Genomic DNA, 22,344 nt, shown 5'->3' on the forward strand with positions numbered 1-22,344 from the left:
ACAGAAAGAGAGGGGCATGGGAAGTGGGATTTCACTCCAAGGAGAAGAGCAGAGTGAGAAGTTCCAATGAGGACACAGCACATCTTTTGCTGTGCTCTCATTTAAAGCATGCATGGTGCAAAACCAGGTTAGATAAGCATCCAGTGATATGGCTTTTTCCTTTTTCTGTTTGTCCTTTACACTTGCAGTGTGTAATTGGAAAGGTGTGAAGAAGAGGCACCAAAACTAGAGGGAGAAAGCCAGGTGCACAAGTTCATGTGCCATCTCAGAGAAAGAGGGAGCTTAAATTGCAGCCAACTGAGAAATTTAGGTGCACAAAGTTAAAACTAATAGTAAACTATCCCACACACCATTTTTTTGGCAGAGCCAAGACCCCCTCCATTTGTCCAGAGTCGCAGAGTGTGTGAATGGCTTTGCACGGGAAATGATTCTGAACTTTGCAAATAGCTTTTATTATAGCTCCTCTGTGACACTGCTAGAAAACAGATTAGATCATAGCTCATTTCTCTTTTATTATTCTGACAGTGATTTCATTTGTTCAGAACTTCCATTTTGCCTTTAATATCTCATATGCGGTCACATTTTGGGAGCTTTAGGATGTGCTGGTTCTGCCTGCTTGTCTCTCACCTTCGCCAGCTCATTACAGAGAAGCATCCTCCCTAAATAACAAATATTAACAAACATGTATGAACTTCAGATGATACAATTCCCAGTTCATTTCCTGGGCTATAACACTGCCAGAGAGGGATCAAATTAAGAGCCTGCCTGATCCCTAAAATAAGGCATGCTAGTGTGGGAAAAGTCCTTTGTTTTATACCTATAAGAGAAAAATATATTAAACCCTTACCATGCAAAGACTAAAGCAGAGAGCCCTCATCTAGAACTGAAAAAATAAGAGAGTTTGATAGCCCAAAACAAGCAATTCAGACAGTCATTCTCTCCTCCAATACGTTCCATTTCTGCCCTTTAAAGTCAACTGATTCAGATGCTCTCAAAATGAACGTGGCTGGCCCCATTTTAAGACTTGTTTGGGGATTTTTAGTTACATAAAGTCACTGTCCCGTGGTTCTTTTCCTCCCACCTATGTGATGCTGCCAGAGAGGCCTGACCCAGGATTAGGTCCTTCCCATTGGTCTCCAAACATTACAGCAACCCCTTTTGTACCATCGGTCATTGGGCTTGCCTGGAACAGCCTTCAGCCTGCTCTGAAGTTATGTTGGGCAAACATCCAGCAGAAAGCTGTTCATTACAAAAGCTGAAAGGTCATTTTTGCACATATAATATCTTTCTATCCCAGTCCATGGGCAGTAATTAATGATTTAAATCTAAAAAACCCAGTGAAAACTGAACACGGTAGAAATAAATACCAGTAACCTGCAACAAAAAATCTCCAAAATTGTGCATGTCTAGCAAGGATCATTACAGCTAACTAATTTTTGGAAGTAGTATCATAGCAAAAAAGCCCTATAATTTTATTTTATACATATTCAGCTGTGACATTACGATGCTTTTTTCCCCATCTTATGTCTGGATCCTTTACCTACAAAAGCCAGCTGAGGGTTTGGGGTTTGTTGGGTTTTTTTTGGGGTTTTTTTGCCTTTGGATCAGAGGAAGATTTATTTCTGTGACTGCAGATATTTTAAAATATATTTTAAATGTTTTCTATTATTCCCTCCTTCTGCTCTCCACACATGTTAAAATCCGTTCAGAGCAAGGGTCTGCGAAAGGAGCTGGAAAGGGCTCTGTCCTTTTTCTGGGGTTGTTTTCTTTGTGAGCCTGCAAGTACATTGCATTTGTGTGTGTGTGTGTGTGCGAGTGTGTGAGTGTGTTTGTGTGTGTGTGTACATGCACAGGCTTAGTCCTCAGGTGGAACTGTGGTTCCTGTGCTTTCGTTCTCGAAGCTGTTATTCTGGAAGGGAATGGAGGCAGCTGTGTTTACAGCTCAAGTCTTGGCATACATTTACCAGAATCTATTATTCATATCGTTCAGTATCAGGGAGAGATCTCAGGCCACCTGTCTATCTGACAAATTCACCCTTTTGTGAGCTTTCTGTTCATAGCAAATTATGTTCACATTGATGAATTGAGTTTTTATGAGCATTGCTAACTAACATTCTCACAGAAGGCCAGGGGCAATAGACTGCAAGTGTTTCTGGTCCACAAGTAAATGTTAAAAAGAAAAAAACTGCCAGTATTTAAAGACAATTTGCCATGGAGGGATAGTTAAAATATTTGGCAAAGCCTTGATATTTATAAATGCAAGAATGTCCATAAATTATTACAGATAGTATACTTATCACAAAAAAATAATAATAATTCTGCACTGCCCCCTGTGAGTGTGGAGGGCTCTTTAGTATTCTGTGTGTTAGCAGGTAGACAGTGATCAAAGCTTCTAACAAATCCTTATCAGGGCTTAACACAAGGTGGGAACCATTTAGTTTTGCAGAGGGGATCTTCCTTTGAAAATCGTGCAGTGAAATCACTGGGACAGAGTGAAGTGAACACAAAATGATGATTTACCTGGGCTTTTTAGCATGGCACTGGTTCCCATCCAAGGAGCCACGAGTCATGGGAGCAGCTGTACCCTATAGATTGAATGATCTGTAGCTGTAGATCAAAATATTTCCATGACAAGAGATTATTGTCAGGATGTGCTGGGACAACATTGCCTATGAACACCCAAATTCCTCATGCCCCTTACTCCACAGACAATTCCAGGGATGGAGCTCACCTCATCCCTGAGAGCAAAAGGGGCTGAGGTGGGCTGCAAGCCTGCAGATACAATCTCCAAATAAATAAACACTCATCTGCATCAGGTAAATCTGTTTACTAAACTCTGATGAATCTAATGTGCCATTTAATATGCCTTAGAGCACCTGAGACTCTGCACAAAGTGTCCCAGAAGCTCCTCACGTCTTGGCGCGGTTGGAGGATAACATGGATACATCAGGGTAACTCCCCGCCGTGGTGAGCTGCTAGCATCTAAGTGGCTGAATCCCACCACAACTGCCACAAGGATGCTCTTAGGAGCCCACAAAAAAAAGGGATGGCAGTGAGTGACATTTCAGGGAGAGACCTGGCACTAATAGCCACATCACGAGATTGAATTTCCAAAGGGGAAAAATAAAGCTAAAAAGAGAAAAAAAAAAAAAAAATCACTTTTCAAAGAGAAAGAAACCCCCCAGTTTCAAGAGAAAAACAATACTTTAGAGTCCCTCCTTAAGGCACAGAGGAGAAAAGCAGGTTGGAGGGAAGGAGCCACCTGGCCGTGAGCACTGGAGCACCTTGCCCCATCCCGGTGGGACACGGCGAAGGCTTCCATCGCTTCACACCCGCCGGGGCTGCCTCTCGCCCGTGCGGCTCCTCGCGCTGAAAGCGTGGCAGCCCTGCCTGTTGTTTTGATAGGTGCGAATGGAGCGGTGCCCCTCGCGAGCTATCTCTGCCGCTTCCAAATCTGTACCGCCAGGGAAACAGGTTGCGCAGCGTGGCCTGCTGATCCGCGCCTGCCTGGCCAGTAGCGTGGACAGAAGGAGCACTGCTGTCGCCGTCTTCCCGAAGTTTCGAGCCGAGGCAGAGGGTGATAAATGCGGTGGGTTGCTTTCAGTGTATCAGTCAAACCGCCAGTTTGGGAGACCTTTCCCGTTAGGAGCCTTTGGATTTTAATTTCACATGTGCCAATCAGGTTGTCAAGCGCTTGGGTAGACCCCACCACCATTTTGTCAACTGGAAGCGCGGCGCGAGTTTAAGGAGCGCTGAAATAGCTGAGAGCCTGCTCCAGCTGGCCATTCCTTAATGGGAGAACATTGTTCTGCCTTCCCTGCTTTAACCCGTGCCTGTGCCTAGGTATCTTTATCAGCGTCAAACAAATTTTTAGGACTGGTGATTAGTTGCCCAAAGAGCATAATATATGCATTATTAATTATAGAAGGTAAGTTTGGCTAATTGTCATTTCTATACAGTAGCACTGCACGACGATACATTTTAACAATCTATAAATAATTGATAATTTTTTTTCTTTCATCTTCCTCCCTAGTTTGCATAAAACTAATGACTTGGTAAATGTTACTCACTTCAAAATATTCCACTGCTCCTATGAAAATTAAACCAACACTGTAACCTTAGCAAATAAGGAGATTTTTCGTCTTATTGTAGGTTAAAAAAAAAAAAAAAAAAAAAAAAGAGGAAATATAGTCCTTCCTCCTATCAAAAATCTGACTTTGTGAGAGCCAAGCAAAAATCATGCATAATATTAAAAAAAAAAAAAATTGTAATATGGAGACTACTAAAATAAATAAATTTGACTTTTAAAGGATCAAAAAAAAATTCAGAAAAGTTGTGATTTTACTTTATTCTCTAAGTCTTTAGAACGGTCAGAAGCGGTATTTTTTAAGCTTTAAACAGGATAAGACTATGACACAGACACAAAAAGATAGATCAAGGAAGGCTTCAGTGTGAAGTGGTAGTATTTTCAATACTTATCAAATAACTGCATGCATAATCCCATAAATCAGGTTAGCTGAAGACTCCAAATTCTTCTTAAATGAGGTGTTTGGGTATAGTTTCTGGCTGCTTTGTTAATATGATTACGGTACCTTGCTGGTTCCTTGAAATGAAGGATTTGCCACAGCAAAAGTACAGGCTTTTTCTGAGTTCTCTGTTATTTCTACAAATCCACAATCTGTCAGTCTACAGTGTTATTGCACTGAGGCTTTACTCTCTAATTTTCAGTGCAACTGAATCCATTCCCAGAGTTATTGATGACACTATAATTTCACATTTATTTGGTGTGTACTGCACTGTTTAGAAAAAAACAAAAAAAATAGAAAAAAAACCCCAAACTAAGTATTGTCTACAATATCAATATGTTGTCATTTAAACCTACATAGATACTTACATATGCTTCATTATAATAATAATAAAAAAAACAGGTTGTAAGGACTGCCTCTGTGACCTTTTTTCTCATTTTAACCCTACTGATATGTCACCCATGGCAACCTTAAACCGATTTTAATAGAGTCTATCCTATTATTCATTTAAATTGAGGTGCAAGAGCACTTAGACCAGAGAAATTTGCATTCAGCAAATGGGGATTTGATGAGCAAAAATGATAAGATATATGTTGTATAACATGCCCTATTTTGCCAGCAAATAAACAGCTCTTGAAATTGATAAACTTCAGAATATTTTATCTTCAAATGTTTATACATAAATGATTAAAATGCATTAGCAATTCTGCTTTTGAAAAAAAACATATTGGGAAAACAACACAGTTGTGTTGCTTAAATTTGTAATTAACAAATTTATTACTAATTCTGTTCAGTTCTTTAATATGCTGCATTCCTGAAGAAGAACATTAATACACAATGGCAGAAAGAAGCTAATTTTAAGACTTTGGAGAAATGAATGTCTTTTAATGCTGTGTGTTTCTCTTATCTACATGCCACATTATTGTAATAAGTACATTCAGGAATAATTTCTTTTCAAATATTTTTACAAATCTTGCTCTTATTTGCATGCAAGTAAGTTGTCAGCTTAAATCTTTGAAATGCAAAATATATCTCATTTCTATATTTCATCAAGGAGCCTTTCATGTTTAATAAATTACAACTTAGATCCTCCAAGACTTTGTTTTTCATTAACTAAAAGCAAAAGGATACATTTAAAATCTTAATCACAACCTGCAAGGGTATTTGCATGTTGCTGATATTTGTCTTGATGGGACTTTTAATATTTGCAAACTAATCAGGATACCAAGGTTATACCAATAATTTCTTCAGACAATGAAAGTTTCTGTATTTTAGTCTTTATTAGCAGTGTGTGCAACTTGGATAAAACTTTAAATGTCTCAGTCCTGGTGCGCTGTAAAATTCCATGTGGATGGCTCCTGCAAAGGGAACGTGTGGAAGGCAGGGCAGCGTTTCTGAGCTCCTGTAAGTGATGCTCAGATGATTTTTTCATCTGGATTAGCGTGGTGGTGATGATTAGTGTTTGATCAGGCGCTGGGCAGGATCATTAACATGACAGAACAACTTAGGTAAAATCTCTCCACCCCTTGATACGGAGTAAAGACTTGCATCCAGTAGGAATTGATGAGCATCTGTCTCCTGTATGATTTGACCCTCAGTTTAGCCTGGAGTTTTAATAAACATCCGAGTTCATCTCGCTGAAGGGTCTACTGCTGGTCTCGGTGTAATAAGGTGGGTCATCTCATCTTATCAGAGACAGAAATCCTGACAGCTGGCACTATTTCCTGATGCCGGTGGTCCCTGGGGACAACAGCAGGATGGTGTTACAGAAAAGGCAAACTTTTGCTGAACTTGCTGCTCCAAGACCCTCAGTTAATCTTTTCTGCTTAGTTGAAGATCACAAAAAAAAAAAAAAAACCCCAAAAAAAAAAACAAACACCAAAGGAAAAAAGAAAAGAAAAAATAGAAAAAAAAAAGCTGAAACAATTCAAAATATGCAACTAATATCGTGTAGTTAAACTGATGTAGCATGCATGTTGTTTTGCAAGCTAACAGGTTAAATATGGCTTTGCTTTAAGATTCCCATCAAATTTCATTTTTATAGAGAAATTTCTGAAAGCAGAAGGGGGTTGAGGGAGGGTGAGGTAAAAAGAAATAAATCATTGTAGTCTCAGGAACAGTAATCCTTGTTGAGGATTTTGGCTGATTGATATAAATAACATCGTCCCCGCCATCTGTCCGAAGAGGGACCTTTCCAGTTAGTGTTAAGCTGCAACGGCAGAATAATTAATGAATGGTGTCCTTTGTGCTGGTAATAAAGACAAGACAAATTATGTTATAATCCAACTGCTGCTCATTTGTCACAGCCAAATAAAATGTCAAATAAAAGTGAGGGGGGCACTGTGTTTGTTTAATGGACTGCAAGCTACCTGTTCGTATTGTTGACAGACAACTATAGTGCAAGTTGTGAATGTGGAAGGCGGCAAAACGCCGTGTATCGAATTCAGCAATTCTCTCTTTTTTTTTTTGCTGGGGTGGTGGGGGGAGAAGGAGGAGGGGAGGAGAACGGTTGACCGGCTAGCATTAATGCAAGTTTTAATTATATAGCCATAATACCACTTTCCCCTCTGAGAAAGGTTGGGTTAGATTACATGGTGCAAAAGGAAATTGCAGAAAATAATAACTTCAAACCAGCCTCGCTGCTGCGAATTTGTAAGAATTTGGTAGCGTTCTCCTCGCTCGCATTTTCAGGACAGACACATTCATCCAGTTGCTAGGAAAACCAAATAATGAAAACATAGCTGGGATTTAGCAAGTTCCACTGGGAATTACCTATGATAGAGGGCAGGGCTGCACTTCCTCAGAACATGCTCCTGCTGTAAAAATTCACAAACCTGGCATGCATACAGGCATCTGTCGCTTGCTCTAATGCCAGTTCATAGTATACATACAAACATCTGCTTCCATGCACAAAGGGATACAGAACGCTTGACAGGTCTGTGTTAGCAGGGTTCGCAATGCCAGTTCTTTATGCAAAAACCCTAATGCTTCCCGTCAAGCCATTAGAAGTGATACAATCAGCCCAGGCCCCATTAAGCCATCAGTGTCCACCTGTGATAAAGATGGCCATTTGTTTTCTTAAAGCCCACTTAATGTCTGCTTAACTCAATTTGTCAGGAAATGTAGAACAATTTCCTCACAGCCTGAAATTTGGTAGTGGTTCAAAGTCAAAAGGCCAGGTCTAGTCTTATTCAAATGATATAATGAACAGTCTTCAAATCTAAATCTCCCTTGGGGAGATGCTGTTTACTTTTTTTTTTAATGTTAGAAGAAAAAAGGAAAAGGAAAATATACGCTTTTCTTTGATTACTAAAAATATTGAATCCTTTTAACCCCTTCATACGGGTCAGCTGAGAAATGAACTTCCTCGCTTCCTTCTTTTTTGCTAGAAGTTAATATACTAAAGGTTAGGCAGAGCAGAGCAAAAATACCAGAATGAATATGCAAAAAATATTTCCAGCATATTTTAAAAGTCTCTTTTTAAGCATAGAAATTTACAGTTTAGACACCTAAAAGATATCTCCAGTTTTTGCTCTTCCCGGGATCTCTCCTGGCATATGGACGAGGGGCCTGATCCCTCCTCTTGATGGCAATGCCAAGGGTGCAGGGAGGAAAGTCAGAGTGCATTTGACATCTTTGGTGGGAATTTTGCCTGGGGAAAACAGACAACAGCTGAATAAATGTGATACGGCCCCAACTTGGTGATTGTTCTGGGACAGCTCCTATTCAGCATCCTAATTTTCATATAAGGGGAAATCTGAGAAATTCTTTGCCACCTCAGCCCTGTGCATCCTTCCACCCTGCTGCAGTTTTGTTTTTTCCCAAATCACTGTCCGTCCTTGGGTCCTCAATGACATGGAATTCTGGAGATCATGGGTGAAGACCAGAGGGATACCAATGGAAGCCCATCTTCAGCAGGGAAGGCTGTGGAGGAACGCAGAGCAGGGATTTCAGCTGCTGGCAGTGTTCTCCTGTCATGTTTCTACCACTTCACCCAGCAGAAATAAGTAGTGATGGTACACTGCTGTTGTAGGGCAGAGCACCACTCTGAAATCACCTCTTTGGCCAAAAAAAAAAGAGGGAGGAAAATATCAATATAGAGAATAAACAAGATTCTTGATTTTAAAGACATGTTTAATCACACAGTGATAGGTTCAAGAAATTCAATTAAATTAGAAATTTAATGGATGGGTGCTGTTTCTGCCTTTGAAGACATTTTTTTGGAAGTGCGAGCAACTATTTGTGTTTGGAAAGGAGCGCAGGTCAAGCATCGCAGCGCAGCCTCTCTGCTGGCTTTAACTGCTGTTGGGGAGGTACGTTACAGCCTCGAGTTGTGCATTTGCAGAGAAAATATCACCCCGTCCAGATGCTCAAGTCTGCTCTTTCTGCGCAGAAAACCCCGCACGAGGCTCTTGCAGTGGATGAAAAACCAGGAAAAGAGCTCGGCATGTTTTTCCTTTGCATGGTAGAAGTTAGAGGTGATACACAATCATTTCAGTCTGGATCAGACTATCCTTTAGCAAAGTCCTAAGTCTAATTGACCCCCAAAATCGACTGACAAGGTTCATTCCTCTCCGCTGCTGCCTAACTGGTTGTATGTACGTTGGGCATGCAGTACCTAAGTCAGATGCTGCTTTGTTATAATTAGGACAGCAAATTTTGTTTTCTGTTTGGTACTTGCTGTTACATATTGCATGTAATGTATGGCACTGTTAAGGGAAAAAAATTGGAGTCAAAGTGCCTGGAAAGTTAGGTCTGCTCTGTAGCACTGTGAGATTGTTGACATCTGCCGAGGTTGGAGAGCTCAGTAAGCAGGAAATGGGGTGTCACTCTGAGTGGTAGTTTACCATTATCCTGGCATCCTAATGAAGTGTCTGCAGTGCACAGAGCTTCTGGATGGCATCTTAACGCATGGCTAAGCAAAAGCACTTCTCTCCTTGTCACTGTCATCCATCTGCCTGCACCCTACTGTAGCCAATGGGATGGAACCATGCTACAATGTGCTATAAGCCATTTAGAGTTGCACATTGCATAATCAGTCCCATCAAATATGTAAAAAATGACTATTATTGGTTATTTCCCTCAAACTCTGGCACCTGGAGCTTGATACATTAAAGTTTAACTTTTCTAAATGCTGGTTTTTCCCATTAATTCCACATATATTTTTGCTAAATTGGAGTGAGTTGTGAACTCATTGTCTTGGGTCTTGCTAGTGGATCACAAAAGTTGTATGAATATTCATTGCAAATTCCACTTTATATCACATAGGATGAATTTATCAATTGCCCAGATAGTGCGGTTTCGCACAATTCTCATTTTCTTTTGCGACAACTAATTCTGAGGCATGAATAAAAAGTAAATCAATTCGGATCGCAAATTGCTTATTTTCTTTATAGCTAATATTCGTTAGTTTCAACACTTCTTATAGATTTTTTTTAAACCAAGAAGATATTTTACAATATATCTGCAATAGAGGATTGCCACAGTGTACTGTGAGTGATTAAAATTGGGACTTTTATGTTACATGCAGTAACATTAAAATATCCTGACATTAAAAGTGGTATGAATAAGTGATTTATATATTAATACATTAAAACCTGTGTATCTTAGCCAGCACGACTTCCAGAATATGAAGACTTACCAAATGAAAGCAGAGTTTTGGGCAGTTGATGTGTCTGGGGAAAAAAAAAAAAAAATTAAGCCAACAGAGTACTCCCTTTTAAGCAAGTTTTCATTCCCTGATAACACCGCAGCTATCAAGGACTGGGGTTAAGCATTGTGTGACAGAGCAAGCTTCTAAAATGGGCAAGAGCAAGATGAATTGGCTAAGTCGGGTGTTTATTTATACAAACAAGAGGGCAGAACATAATTTAGTTGCATCAGGAATTTTTCACAGACATTAAAACTATAGCAAACATAACAGCAGGGATGCTTGCACAGCAGCACAGTGGGGAAGCTCACAGAGCGTCTGCCCACACTCCGGCTGGCTGTAGCCAGCACCATAAGTCTCACAATTTCATTAGCACTCGAAAATCCACCTAAACCACCCCATTCTGATTAAAAAAAATATAAAAGGAATGAAATAAACAACCCAAAAACTAAGCAAAAAAAGCCCCAGACAAGACCCGTCTTTCTCTCGGCAGCCGAATCAGTTGCGAATTGTTGGAAAAACTCTTGGCAGGCAGATTTTGCTGTAGCAACAGTGTGTGACGTTTTAACCACAGCAGAAATCGTATCCAAAAAAACAGAACAAGGTGAGAAGAGCCTGTAAGAAAATCAAGGAAAACCATGCCTAAAAAAGCCAACAACAACAATCAATAGTTTGATATTTTATGCAGGATCATAAATCACTGGGTTTTTTTCAGCAGTTCAGCCGTGAGGCTTGGAAGCATAAAAAGAAACCATGGCTTTTGATAAAATTAGGCATTAATGTGAGGCATAAATGCCATTTAACATTAAACATGCGCAAGCCACCAAAATGCCTGGAAAAAGGGAAATGGGTGCTATAGTAAAACTATACAAAGTAAAGCGGACATGAATAATGCAGCAGGTCTGAGGAGGGTCACGGGTCAGACCCCAGTACCTTACAAAATAATGAATGCATGTCAGGTTAAAGACATCCATCCCTTCCTAGCCAACGTGAGCTATTGGAGATAAGCCCTGGACTTCCTGTTCTGAAACAAAGTGGCTTGTTGTAAACATCTATGTCCATTTAAAAATAATGATTAAAAGAAAGATTCGGTGGGATTCGCTTAAGTATTCTTTATGGACGCAAGTGCTAAAGGTTACTTTCTTCATTCATTTTTACCCAGCCACTGTTAATGTTAGAGACACGTCATGTTTTCTTCTGTGCCCAAATGTTTATCCAAAGCTCATTTACAAAAGGGCTTATATAATAGTAAGAGGGGTTTTTTTTCAATGCATTCTTCATTTAGATATAAACAAGAGAGCATCTCCACGGTTTTGCTCTGTTAAAGGGAGCCAGCCCTATTTTTAAAGACGGTAACCCAAATTCTAAATATATTTTCTATGCTTCTTTTACACGGCAAAACCATCTGTGGTTCCCTTCAGAGTATCATGATCTGCTGAAATTATCCCCTATGTCTCTCAAAATTTCCCCCCAAAAATGCATGAAGGATTAACTCTCCTCTCATTCTTTATTTTATATATGTCATTATGATGACTTTCCCTTCCAAAATTTTCGTGGGGAAAAGAGGGTCTAACTTTCCAAAATGGTTGTTTTTTCTCCCTCAGATTTTCACCAATTTTTTAAAATAAAAATAATATAATTAAAAACAATATTGTTTCCTTCCATCACAACTGCTCTGCTTCCTTTACTAGACTTAGGTGGAGAATTTAACAGCTGTTCAGAGTGTTTTCCTTCCTTTTCACCCTGCACTGCTGGGCTTCATGATGCAGCACAGAGAAGGGGAATAACTTTTCCCCACCTATTTGTAAAAACCCATGTTTAAGGATTTCCTCCCTCCACTTGTGCATGGTACAGAAAAAAACCTAAAAAAAAATAATTTCATTAAAAAGTCTTTCTACTCAGGGATCTGAAAGAGAAAAATTTCTAGGAATGTGGAACTGAAGGCTTTACAGAAATAAAGCGAATACATAGGTATTGCAAATGAAACATAAGATCTTGCATCTGATCTGTTAAATATTCCATCAACAAGGTCAAGAGTAAAGACAAGCCCAGCCACAAAAACTGAAGCGAGAGTAAGCTTTAATAAAAAAAATGAACAGTTTATCCTCTTCAGCTTCTCAAGTGGAAAAACAAATTCTTTTATACTAGAGAAAAGTCAAGCGTGTATAGAGCATTTAAAAAAACCCACGGATATCAACCATTTTAATGAAAGAGTACCCAATATTTTCATGGAACTATAAAAGGGAGCAAGACTAAGTGTTATGGCAAAAAGCCTGGGCTCAGCAGCTTTGTGTGGGAAATGGTGAAATGTGACTGTGATTTATAATGAGAAAAGGTATCTACAACATACAATTTTCTACCTAGCTGCAAATAATAATTCATAGTGATGTCCCTTCCAGATAAAATACCTTTGCAATGTAGGACTCATGTGGTAAAATGATCATGATAAATGTCAGACCAGTGCAGGTAACGGCTTTACAAACCATTAAGATTAGCTGGCTCTTTTTTTCTGATGATAACAGTAACCATGCTGTGATTCTATGTGGTAATAATATCTCAGTACTGATAAATGCCAGAGCCAGGCAGAGGTGTTTATCATTCCCAGTTCAGAAATGCTGACTAAAGTTACCACATGTTGCCTGTTTTTTTCTTCTTTTACAATAGACTAACAATTAACAAATAGACCAACATACAGCATAATTTTATGCAAAATTTCTATGGTTTTTGTGCTTTATTGCCTACCTAAATATCCCTATGTCCCAATACTGATGACTTTGGTACAGCAAGCCCTAAAACAAAGCTTTCTACCCTTGCCATTCTCTCAATAAATAATTTTCTTATAAATTGCTATTGGGGGGGGTGTTATTTTATTTCTTTTACAAATACACCTCACAAGGAATTGCAGCCTCTGTAAGCAGCAGAGGGTGTAGGGATGTGGTTCCCTATCTGGTATCTGTGTTAATCAACACAGAGCAAAACCACTTCCATCAAGAGAACACGATAAAGTCTTACTGTACAACACTTCCTTGTAAATACTCTGCAACAAAGAGTGAGCCCTTCCTTCCACTGAGCTTGTCCCTGCCTCAGTGTCTTAGTTCCACTCAAGCCCATTGAATTCTCAGAGAAAAAACCAAGCCAAACCAGAATTAAAGATTAAACTACTTGAGAATCTTTGTTTGTGAAGTTGCAGTAGAGGCAAGGCAGCCCCAATATAAATATAACTGATCTGGTGAGATCGTAGCATGTCTTGTCACAGCGTGTCCAGAGAAGGACAATGGAGCTGGGGAAGGGTCTGGGGCGCAAGTCTGGTGAGGAGCAGCTGAGGGAGCTGGATGTGTTTAGCTGGAGAGAAGGAGACTCCAGGAGGGACCTTAGTCCCTCTCTGCAGCAAGCTGGCAGGAGGTTGTAGCAAGGTAGAGGTCAGTCTCTTCTCCCAGGTAACAAGACACAGATTGAAAGGAAATGGCCTCAAGTAGTGCCAGGAGATGTTTAAGTTGCATATTAGGGAAAATTTCTTCATTAGAGGGATTGCTAAGCATTAGAACAGGCTGTCCAGAGCAGTGGTTGAGTCACCATCCCTGGAGGGATTTAAAAGCCATGTGGATGTGGCACTCGAGGACATGGTTTAGTCCTGGACTTGGCAGTGCTGTGTTAAAGGCTGGACTCAATGATCTTGGAGGACTTTTCCAAACTAAATGATTCTGTAATTTTATTTACGCACACCAAGCAGCACAAATAAAAAGCTCAGAGAATTTGCACCCCCTTCCTATAATAAAATAACTCCTGCAAATTTCGTATCATTTTCATTTGTAGCTTCAGACCTATTTCCACTGGACAGTTCACGCATAGAACAAAAATGAACAGTAGTATTGGCTTGTGGCAGAAAACATCAAGGGATGACTGCAAGACTGGAGGAGGTTGTGCTGTTCAGAAGTTAAGGGTTTTTGAAGGTCAAACCAGAAAAAGAGAGAAATACACAGAAAGTGTGCTCTTCATTTTTGTTTAACTTCATTATCACTATTGTCAGTTGCTTGACTTCCTACAGAATAAATCCATAAGAAAGCTTGGGGGTTTTTTACTGAAAAATACCTCTGCACTGACTCCTTTGAGCTCTTTGTCTTCCATGTCTATATGATTGTTAAAATTAAAAACAATTTCAGTATAAACATCTATGTCTGTAGGTGTGAAGTATTAAACTCAACAGGAATTAGCAATACATGCTGAGGAAGAATATTATCCTAGTAATTTTAATTTTTAAATTAAGCTTGATTGCAGGAAAATTTTAGCTTGAAATTTTTTTTGGTGAAACCTTTAAATCAAGTCACTAATCACCATGTATGTTTATGCAGCACCTACTGCAACTGGGATTTAATCCTGATTGAGATCTCTGAGTGTTAGGGTAATATGAATATTAAAGAGGAACATATATGAAGAATGATAGGTGATAATTAAATCATAGATGATAAGATCAGAAAAGTGTTCTCAGGTTATCTAGGGCATGTAACATGCAAGATGTTTTCCCTACGTCAGACCTACTGGTACCTTATCTAATCTGTTCCTAAATGAAAGCACAGTTGTACATGACTTTGCTTTAGTTGCAACATCTTAGAAAAATCGGTGAAAGTATCAGCCAAATCTTCCCCACAAAACTATGAATCATGGTAAAACAGGAAGGTATACCTTAACAGAAAGGATAGAAATGTTCTCATCACCTCAAAGGAGAGATTAAAGCCCTTAGAGCTACATTCTTTTTTACTAATTCTTTACTACTAATTGTAAGTTTGAAATAAAATTTTTTTAGTGCAGAAATTCCAGTTGTGGGGTGTTGCAGGTATGAGAAAATAACTACAGTGGAATGGTTTCTCAAAATAATTGTTCACCAGGAAGGACTACTAAAAACAATAGCAAATCTTTTCATATTTCCAAACATGATGGGGTGTTAGGGACAGCAATTCATGAATATACTGGATCTAATAATGATGAGAATAAAAGGACAACAAGGATTACTTGGGAAGTTCATCCATCAGAGAAGCTGCACCATTGGAAAAACATAAGTTCAAAAGAGGGTTCCATTTAAGATGTGGGTCTCTTGCTTCTTGGAGGTATTTTATCTAAGGAGGATGGTCGAGCAGTCTAATAAAATAAATTAAAAGTAGAAAAATACTTTTCTGTGAACCAGAAAATGCTTTCTTGAGATTAACAGAGAATTTTTAATCTTTGTAAACTACTCTTGTTCTCTGTTAAGGTGAAAGAAGGTATGAAATATTCTGGTTTTAACCACATATTCACAATGACTTTTCTTGTAAGGTACCAGCTACAGCACTGTGCAAAGTTATGTCCTAATTTGGGACTCACGTGGTTATTTTCTCTTTTTTTTTTCCTTAGAAATCCAGGACAATGCCACTCGCATCAAATGCATAAGGAGCCTGGTAAAGAAGCTCCCTAGACCCAACTATGACACGATGAAAATCCTTTTTGAACACCTACAGAAGTAAGTAGAACCGTGGTACTGATGAATCAATAATTTTAAAAGGAATCGGTATGTGGTGTCCTAATCCTATTGGAAATGTCACCCAAAACACCAAAGATAATTACATTCTTTGGTAAAGCTGAGCACGATTTATGGTATCTATGTATATCCTATTCCTGCACAAGAAATCAGGATGTCTAAGCAAAATCCCAAATTTTTCCTCTAGTAGAAAGCAGGACAATCCAATGCAGTCAAAAACATTGGGATTAACATGTTACAGGTGCATTGAATTGGGCAAATGCAACATATTCCAGATTGAATTCACCCAGTTTGATTGAATCTCTCCAGTAGTGGCCTTTTGGATGCTCATGTTTTCAACATTGAGATCCCTGTTGTTCAACCACCTGTACTGATCTTGTGCTATGTTGAGGTCAGGAATTACCTCACTCAAGAAAACACACAATGTGCTCTTGTCCCTCACAAGGAGCTTGTGACAACACAGAACATCTAAGAAATGCTGAGGAGAGATTTGGGAGTGCATCTTTGCTCTCCTAATGTTGCTGAGATACCACAGAGGCAGAAAAACGACCCTGTGAGGTTCCCCCTTATCACTCCCCTGTGGTTTCCACACTCACTGAGCTGCATTTGCAAGAGATGTCAACCCAAAAAATCAACCCAGAGTCTCACGTTCACCTCAGGTTTTCTTCTTGTGCTTCATGGCATTAACAGTAAGAGCATAGACAGCTCACATGGCTCACTCAGGCACCCACTGCAGCTGTTTGACATGCAGGATGACCAGGGAGACCTCAGGATAGGGATATGTGAAGGGCAGGGTCCTGTGATGCTGTTCCTCCTTGCTGTTGGCACTACCCGTGCCATTTTCTACAGTGATTTTTCAGCCAAACTACTCCTAAAACTGAAGGGACATCAGGATCTGGGCCCCATCAAGGCACAGAGGAGTATTTCATCCCAGGAATGGTATACTGACCCCAGTGAGGGAGTGATAAAGGCTCCAAATCAAAGACCACTCTGAGTTTATAATGAATGATGCCTTTATAGTGGTCATTTCTTGGCATGTGCATGTAAGAGATGTAGATCCTTTATCTTGTTTTGCAGCTTCCAGCTGAAATGGCAAAATGAAGTCCATACAGTTGTGGGAATGTCCCCATTTCATTAAGCATGGAAGGATTTTAAGCAGTCCATAAAATGACTGAGTTTGGCCTTGCAGAAAAACAGTTTTCTGTGTGTTCATTTGATGTACTGTGTGCACACATTCTCTCCTAAAGCAGGTTATCTAGAGAAGGACGATAATTTATTACTGTCAATGGAAGAATAATAAGGGAAATTATTTCCTGGGAAGATCCTGAGTGCAAGAAGTGGGTACACGCTGTCAGCACAGATATGCCATATACAAAATTTACTGCACTCTGTGTGGCATTGATCTTAACCTGACAAAGTTTTGTTGCCATGTCTTAGGGGAGAGATATCAGGTATACATAATAAGTCTTTGATCTCATAGTTAAATCACTTGATTGAGGCTCAGGAGACGTGGGTTCAGTTCTTGGCTTTGACCGGATGTTCTGGGTGACCTTGGGTAAATCATTTAATCTCCCTGTGCCTTGGTTCTTTGTTTACAAAATGATGATAATACTTCCTTTGTCTGCCTTGGCTTTTTAGAGCATAATCTATTTGGGACAGCAATTGTTTCCTGCTGTGGATATGTAGAATAACAGGCAAAACTGGACTGACACTGGTGGCTTTTTGGAGAAAAAGAAAATAAAAGGAAAAATAAAACCACTAAAATATGGGAAATAAAATACCAATAGTTCATAATGCTGAGGTACACCAAGGCAACACAGTGGCACAGAGTGATGGAAGGCAGGAAGATGTGACGGTGGGGCCATTTGGGGGTTTGAGCATTAGGGAAGTAATTGTCTGAGTCTCTCTGAAGAAGGTCAATCATCTTCTCTGCCTCAAACACATCCTCAGGAAAAGATAGGGCTATTCCATAAGCTTTGCTCCACTGGTATGGAAGCGACAGTAGAATAGATATTGAAAGCACAAAAAATCCCTCAAACAAGTAAAACATGTGTGTTCTCTTGAACTTGAGGATGTTAAAGGCAGGGGTCACTCTGAATGACCTCATGGTTCCATAAACAAGAATGAAGTAGTGTACTTACATTTTCAGTAATGATGTGATGCTTATATTATGCAAATATGGGCAATGTGCATTTGTTTGAATCAGTCTAGGAAACACGACTAGTTTGCAGAGGTTACAAAATGTAGAATTATATTAATTTTAGGGACAGTCTTCAGAAGAGGGGTGCCAGTGTCCCCTTTGATCACAGGCCTTTCTCAGGGCAAATCACAGGAGTTTCAAAAGTTTCTGATTAGTTGGAAAAATAACTAAACTGGCTTTATTTGCAGCATATTACTGCAGTTTCTATATTTACTGGTAGAGATGGCTGGTCTTGCCCTGTGTTGAACTGGTTTTAAGGGGGTTCTGATGGGGAGAAGATGAATGATTGCAGCTATGCTGTTTCCATGGCATTCCCCTCTTTCTCCTACCCTTCTATTCCTTTCTTTCCTGTCAGATGGGCAGAACAGGGCCATACAGACCTGAATCATGGGGCTGCTTAAGCCTGTGACTTCTATACAGCACGTGAGAGCATCTGTCTCACTGACACAGCAAGAGAATCCAACCTTTGCTTTATCCTAAGCCATTCTGCAGCAATCCAGCCTGCAGCAGCAGGTCCAGATCAAGCAGAAATAACAATGAGAAGTGCACTTCAGAAGGGTCCTCCTTAGAAACCCAGACAAAGCAGGTGATGAGAGTGTCTGTGAGAAAGGCCTGGCGGCAGGGACTAACACCCGTGCCATATATCTCTCTTAAACCAAGCTCTCTGAAGCTGCAAGAAGTCATAGTGCAGTCTATGAAGCCCACAGGAGGTGGATTAAAAGCAAAGCTTGGGGCTGCAGTACCTGTTCTTTTAAGTTTTTTGGGTTTGATGGGAAAAACCACAACCCACTGATGTCTCTGTTCATCTTTCCATGAAATCTCTTCTACTTAAAAGCAGAATAGACAAAATATTGGGCTGAACAGACATGTCACATAGGTTTTGTCAGTCTAATTCCATAAGGAATTGTTCTATTAGGACTCATTCTGAAAATAATTGAGCACATCTACTGTTAGGCTATTCATGCTTTTTCCCAAAGATGAGAAAACCAAACAAATAGACTTTACAAAGGAAAGAAACAAACCCAACCTAAGGAGGGATTTTCCTGAATAAAGGTCTACAGAAAACAGCCTGTTCTACTTGAACATGTTTAGAAATATTTGCTTGCTCATTAGACAATATTTGTACAGCCTAGGTATTGCTGTCCCCTACACCAGTTCCACAGATCTCTTCTCTTTCCTCTTCCTTACTCTCATGGGACTTTTACTCCCAAACAAAGTGAGCTAATCACAGGTACCAGATAAAACTGATGCACCTTTCTGGTCCTATATTTTGGGTGCACACAGGACATCAAATGATGCAGAGACCTTGTCTTGACTCCCTGCACAAACATGAGCTAAGCACAACCAAATCCCTATCTGAGAAACCATTATTTGTACCCAGTAATTTACTCAAACAACTGTAATGCAAGTGAGGCAGAGGGAGAATTTCACTCTTTATAGCATTTTATGAACTGTTTTCACCACAGCACCTTGAGGTAGCTGTTACGCAGCCATTGGGAAACCGAGGCACGAGAAGTTTGAATGACTTAAAGTCTCGGCATAAGTCAGCAATACAATCTAAAAACCTGGAGGGGATTTTTTATTTGCACAGCCACTTCTCCAGTGGCCACAAAACTTCTCTTTTCTCCCTTATGCAAAATGCAGCAGGGAAGAGGAACACCCTGGCTGGGTCCTCAGCACTGCGCTCTGAGCTGGCGAGGGCGGACGCTGCTCTGCTCCAGAAGCTGTGTGCCTGCATTATACAGCACTGTGCCTGAGCTAATAAGCTGTGCTTATTAATGTTAAATTAATGAATCTCAGCCTGCTCTGCTTATTAGGTTGAGCTCCGTGCCACCACAAGGCAGCTCTGCAACTCCCAGACCTGAGCTGTGTCACATCTGACCAGGCTGGAGCACAGGGCAGCCAAGCTCCAGTCTGGCTGTACCCATCCGTGTGGACACCCCTGCAAGGGGATGTATTAGAGAGAAAAACCCTCTCTTTGCTCCTGATTTCCCTGCACGAAGGCAGGATAATGTGTGTTATTTACAAAACTATAAAAGGGATGTTGAAATAATTAAACAGGAAGGCAGGGGCCAGCCCGACGCTCCCATCCCTCTCCCTTACGTGGAAAGCGCGGAACCCAGATGCCCAACTGTGGAAGATATTCTTCCAGCAGCAGCATCTGCCTCCTTGGCAGGCAGTTCAGGCAGGTTGTCTGGGGAGCTCTGCAGTTGCCTCTTGGTTTGTCACGTGGATCTGTTAATGTGCCCTATCTGGCTGCCTTGTCCGGGCAGGAGCTGATTCCTTATAATTCACCTTTGAATCCAAGAAACTCCCTTTATTTTGCTCCATTTTTCCCATACTCTACATAGCATGGCTAGGGATTCTCAGATGTCATCCAGGCTTTCTGCCCTTTCAGAGGGAGAATGATGATTTTCTTCCTGATTGCTTTCCTGCTCTGCCCAAATTCTTCATTCTTACTGATTGTTTGCATCGATTTCACTGGAAATATGCTCCTCATCAAGAGTAGAACTGCTTATCTAAGACAAACCCACTGATATTAATATATTATCTAACAAAAGTCATAGATATTCATCTTCAGCTATTTTGACAAACCAACCAAACTTCCCCCATGTTCGTAGGTTTGTGAACAGGAAAAAACATCCAACCTTGACAAACGGGGGGGAGGAACAGTCCCCCCACCTCAAACCTCACAACTTGTGGCAGCTACGTTCTGAAGAGCAAAGGTTTTTGCAAACTCTATACAGCTAAACAGACTTGTTTCTACCTATTAAAAAAAAGAAAATGAGCAAAGCCATGCAAAGCCAGCAGCCCACAGTAGCCTGCACACCAGGACACAATGACAATGTGATGACAAGTCCAGCAGCAGTACCCAGAATTCCGAGGGAAAACCAGAAAATGAAGTTAAAGTACAGCATGTAGTAGTGCTAAGCAGGGGATGTCTGCAAACTTTTTTTTTTTTTTTCTCCAAAGTTGGTGGAGTAAAGATGTAGCAAACATATGTGATTTTCACTTGCTAAACTACGTGTCATATCAGCAGTTTTCGGGCAGGCTCACGTATTAAATGTAGGCTCAAGAGAACCCTTTTCTGACACAGCAAAAGAACAGATTACACTAAGAACCGTACAAGTTCTCTGTTAAGAAAAAAAAAATAATAGTAAAGGTTAAAGCTACTTAAAACTAAAAACAATCCCCAGAATGGAAGGAGTATTTAAAAAAATTCTATTTGGGAAACCTCAGTGGATCTGTGGAAGACCTACAACCCAAAATGTGGAACGAGCCCTTAAGTTTTCCCTCAGGAAAAATGCTCAAATTCAGGGAGATGCAGAAGCCTTTAAATGAAGGCACAAGAAAGACTATTTGTGGAAATTATTTCCTGAATCAAGACATTTCTTTATAATCAGGCAACTCATAAGCAGCTTTTGGTTTTCAGCCACAGGACAGCAGCAGGGAGAAAAGTTTAGCTGTGCTCCTACAAGCTTTGGGAGCAGCTACTGGAAATGTGAGGAGGAGAAACGTCCTCTTGCATAAGGGCAGTAAGTAGGTGGACTGACCAGTTACATAAAAGACTCAGGTATCCCTGACTGACATTTTAAGTTTTATATGAAACCATTTAATCATCTCTTAACTTGAGAAGGGCAAATATATATTGAGATGTGCTTTTGCACACGTGCTTTTCTCAGTTTCAGCTATGGAAGAGTTTTACAAAGGAGCTGGAGCAATGCCAACACTCATCCCATTTACCACAGATTCCCGGGGCTCATTTTGGGGGAAGGGGAAGAATTAAACCCTTTTTCTCTCTGTTGAGCACATGACAGTCTACTAAACTCACCCTTTGGAAATTAGTGGACACAAGAAAATGAGCACCAGGCACAAGTGTGCACAGGACAGGCAGAAAAACCCCAGTCTCTCAGAAGCATTTTGTGCATTTTGATGTTGTACTTTTTGGGGTTATGGTGACCTGCTACCAAGTGTTTTGCAGTCATGCCAAATCCTGCTTTTTGAGGAATAAGAAAGTTTACAAAGTTTAGTTCTTCCCCAAAGAATACCTTACAGCTTAGTGCTTTTAAAGAGAAGAACAATGAGTAATTAAAACCACATTTTCACCCCTTGCTTCCATCTACTTCCTATTTCCACCACTGTATTTAAAAATATAAACCCTGATTTTCATAACAGTCAGGCAAATAATTGCACTCGGTACTCTTCAATGCTACCAAGTACTGAACTGGTGTATCAGCAAATAACAGAATGATAAAAATAATTAACATAGTTTTAATTTAAATATTTATGACACAGTTGACTCTGTGGCTGCACGGCACCATTGTGCTGAGTGCAGTACACAAATCCTGATAGATAGAGGCCCTGTTTCCAAGAGCTCCTATTGTTCATCCCACATTACTCAATATCAAACAATCTCAAAAAAGCTTTTCAAACATTAATTAAATCTCCTAACTTCCTT

At 40.1% G+C, this 22,344-nt stretch overlaps 1 protein-coding gene across 2 annotated transcripts in view; it reads left to right on the top strand.

Moving 5' to 3' along the window:
• ARHGAP15 (Rho GTPase activating protein 15) overlaps window positions 1-22,344 on the top strand; it is a 320,933-nt gene that overhangs the window by 282,074 nt on the left and 16,515 nt on the right. For both annotated transcript variants that reach the window (XM_048309957.1, XM_048309956.1), the window contains one exon: window positions 15,562-15,667. In XM_048309957.1, the coding sequence (XP_048165914.1) occupies window positions 15,562-15,667 (106 nt within the window). The remainder of the gene's footprint in view (window positions 1-15,561; window positions 15,668-22,344) is intronic.

This window comes from Corvus hawaiiensis, chromosome 7, assembly GCF_020740725.1.
Source record: "Corvus hawaiiensis isolate bCorHaw1 chromosome 7, bCorHaw1.pri.cur, whole genome shotgun sequence".
In the NCBI taxonomy this organism is placed as follows: Eukaryota; Metazoa; Chordata; class Aves; order Passeriformes; family Corvidae; genus Corvus; species Corvus hawaiiensis.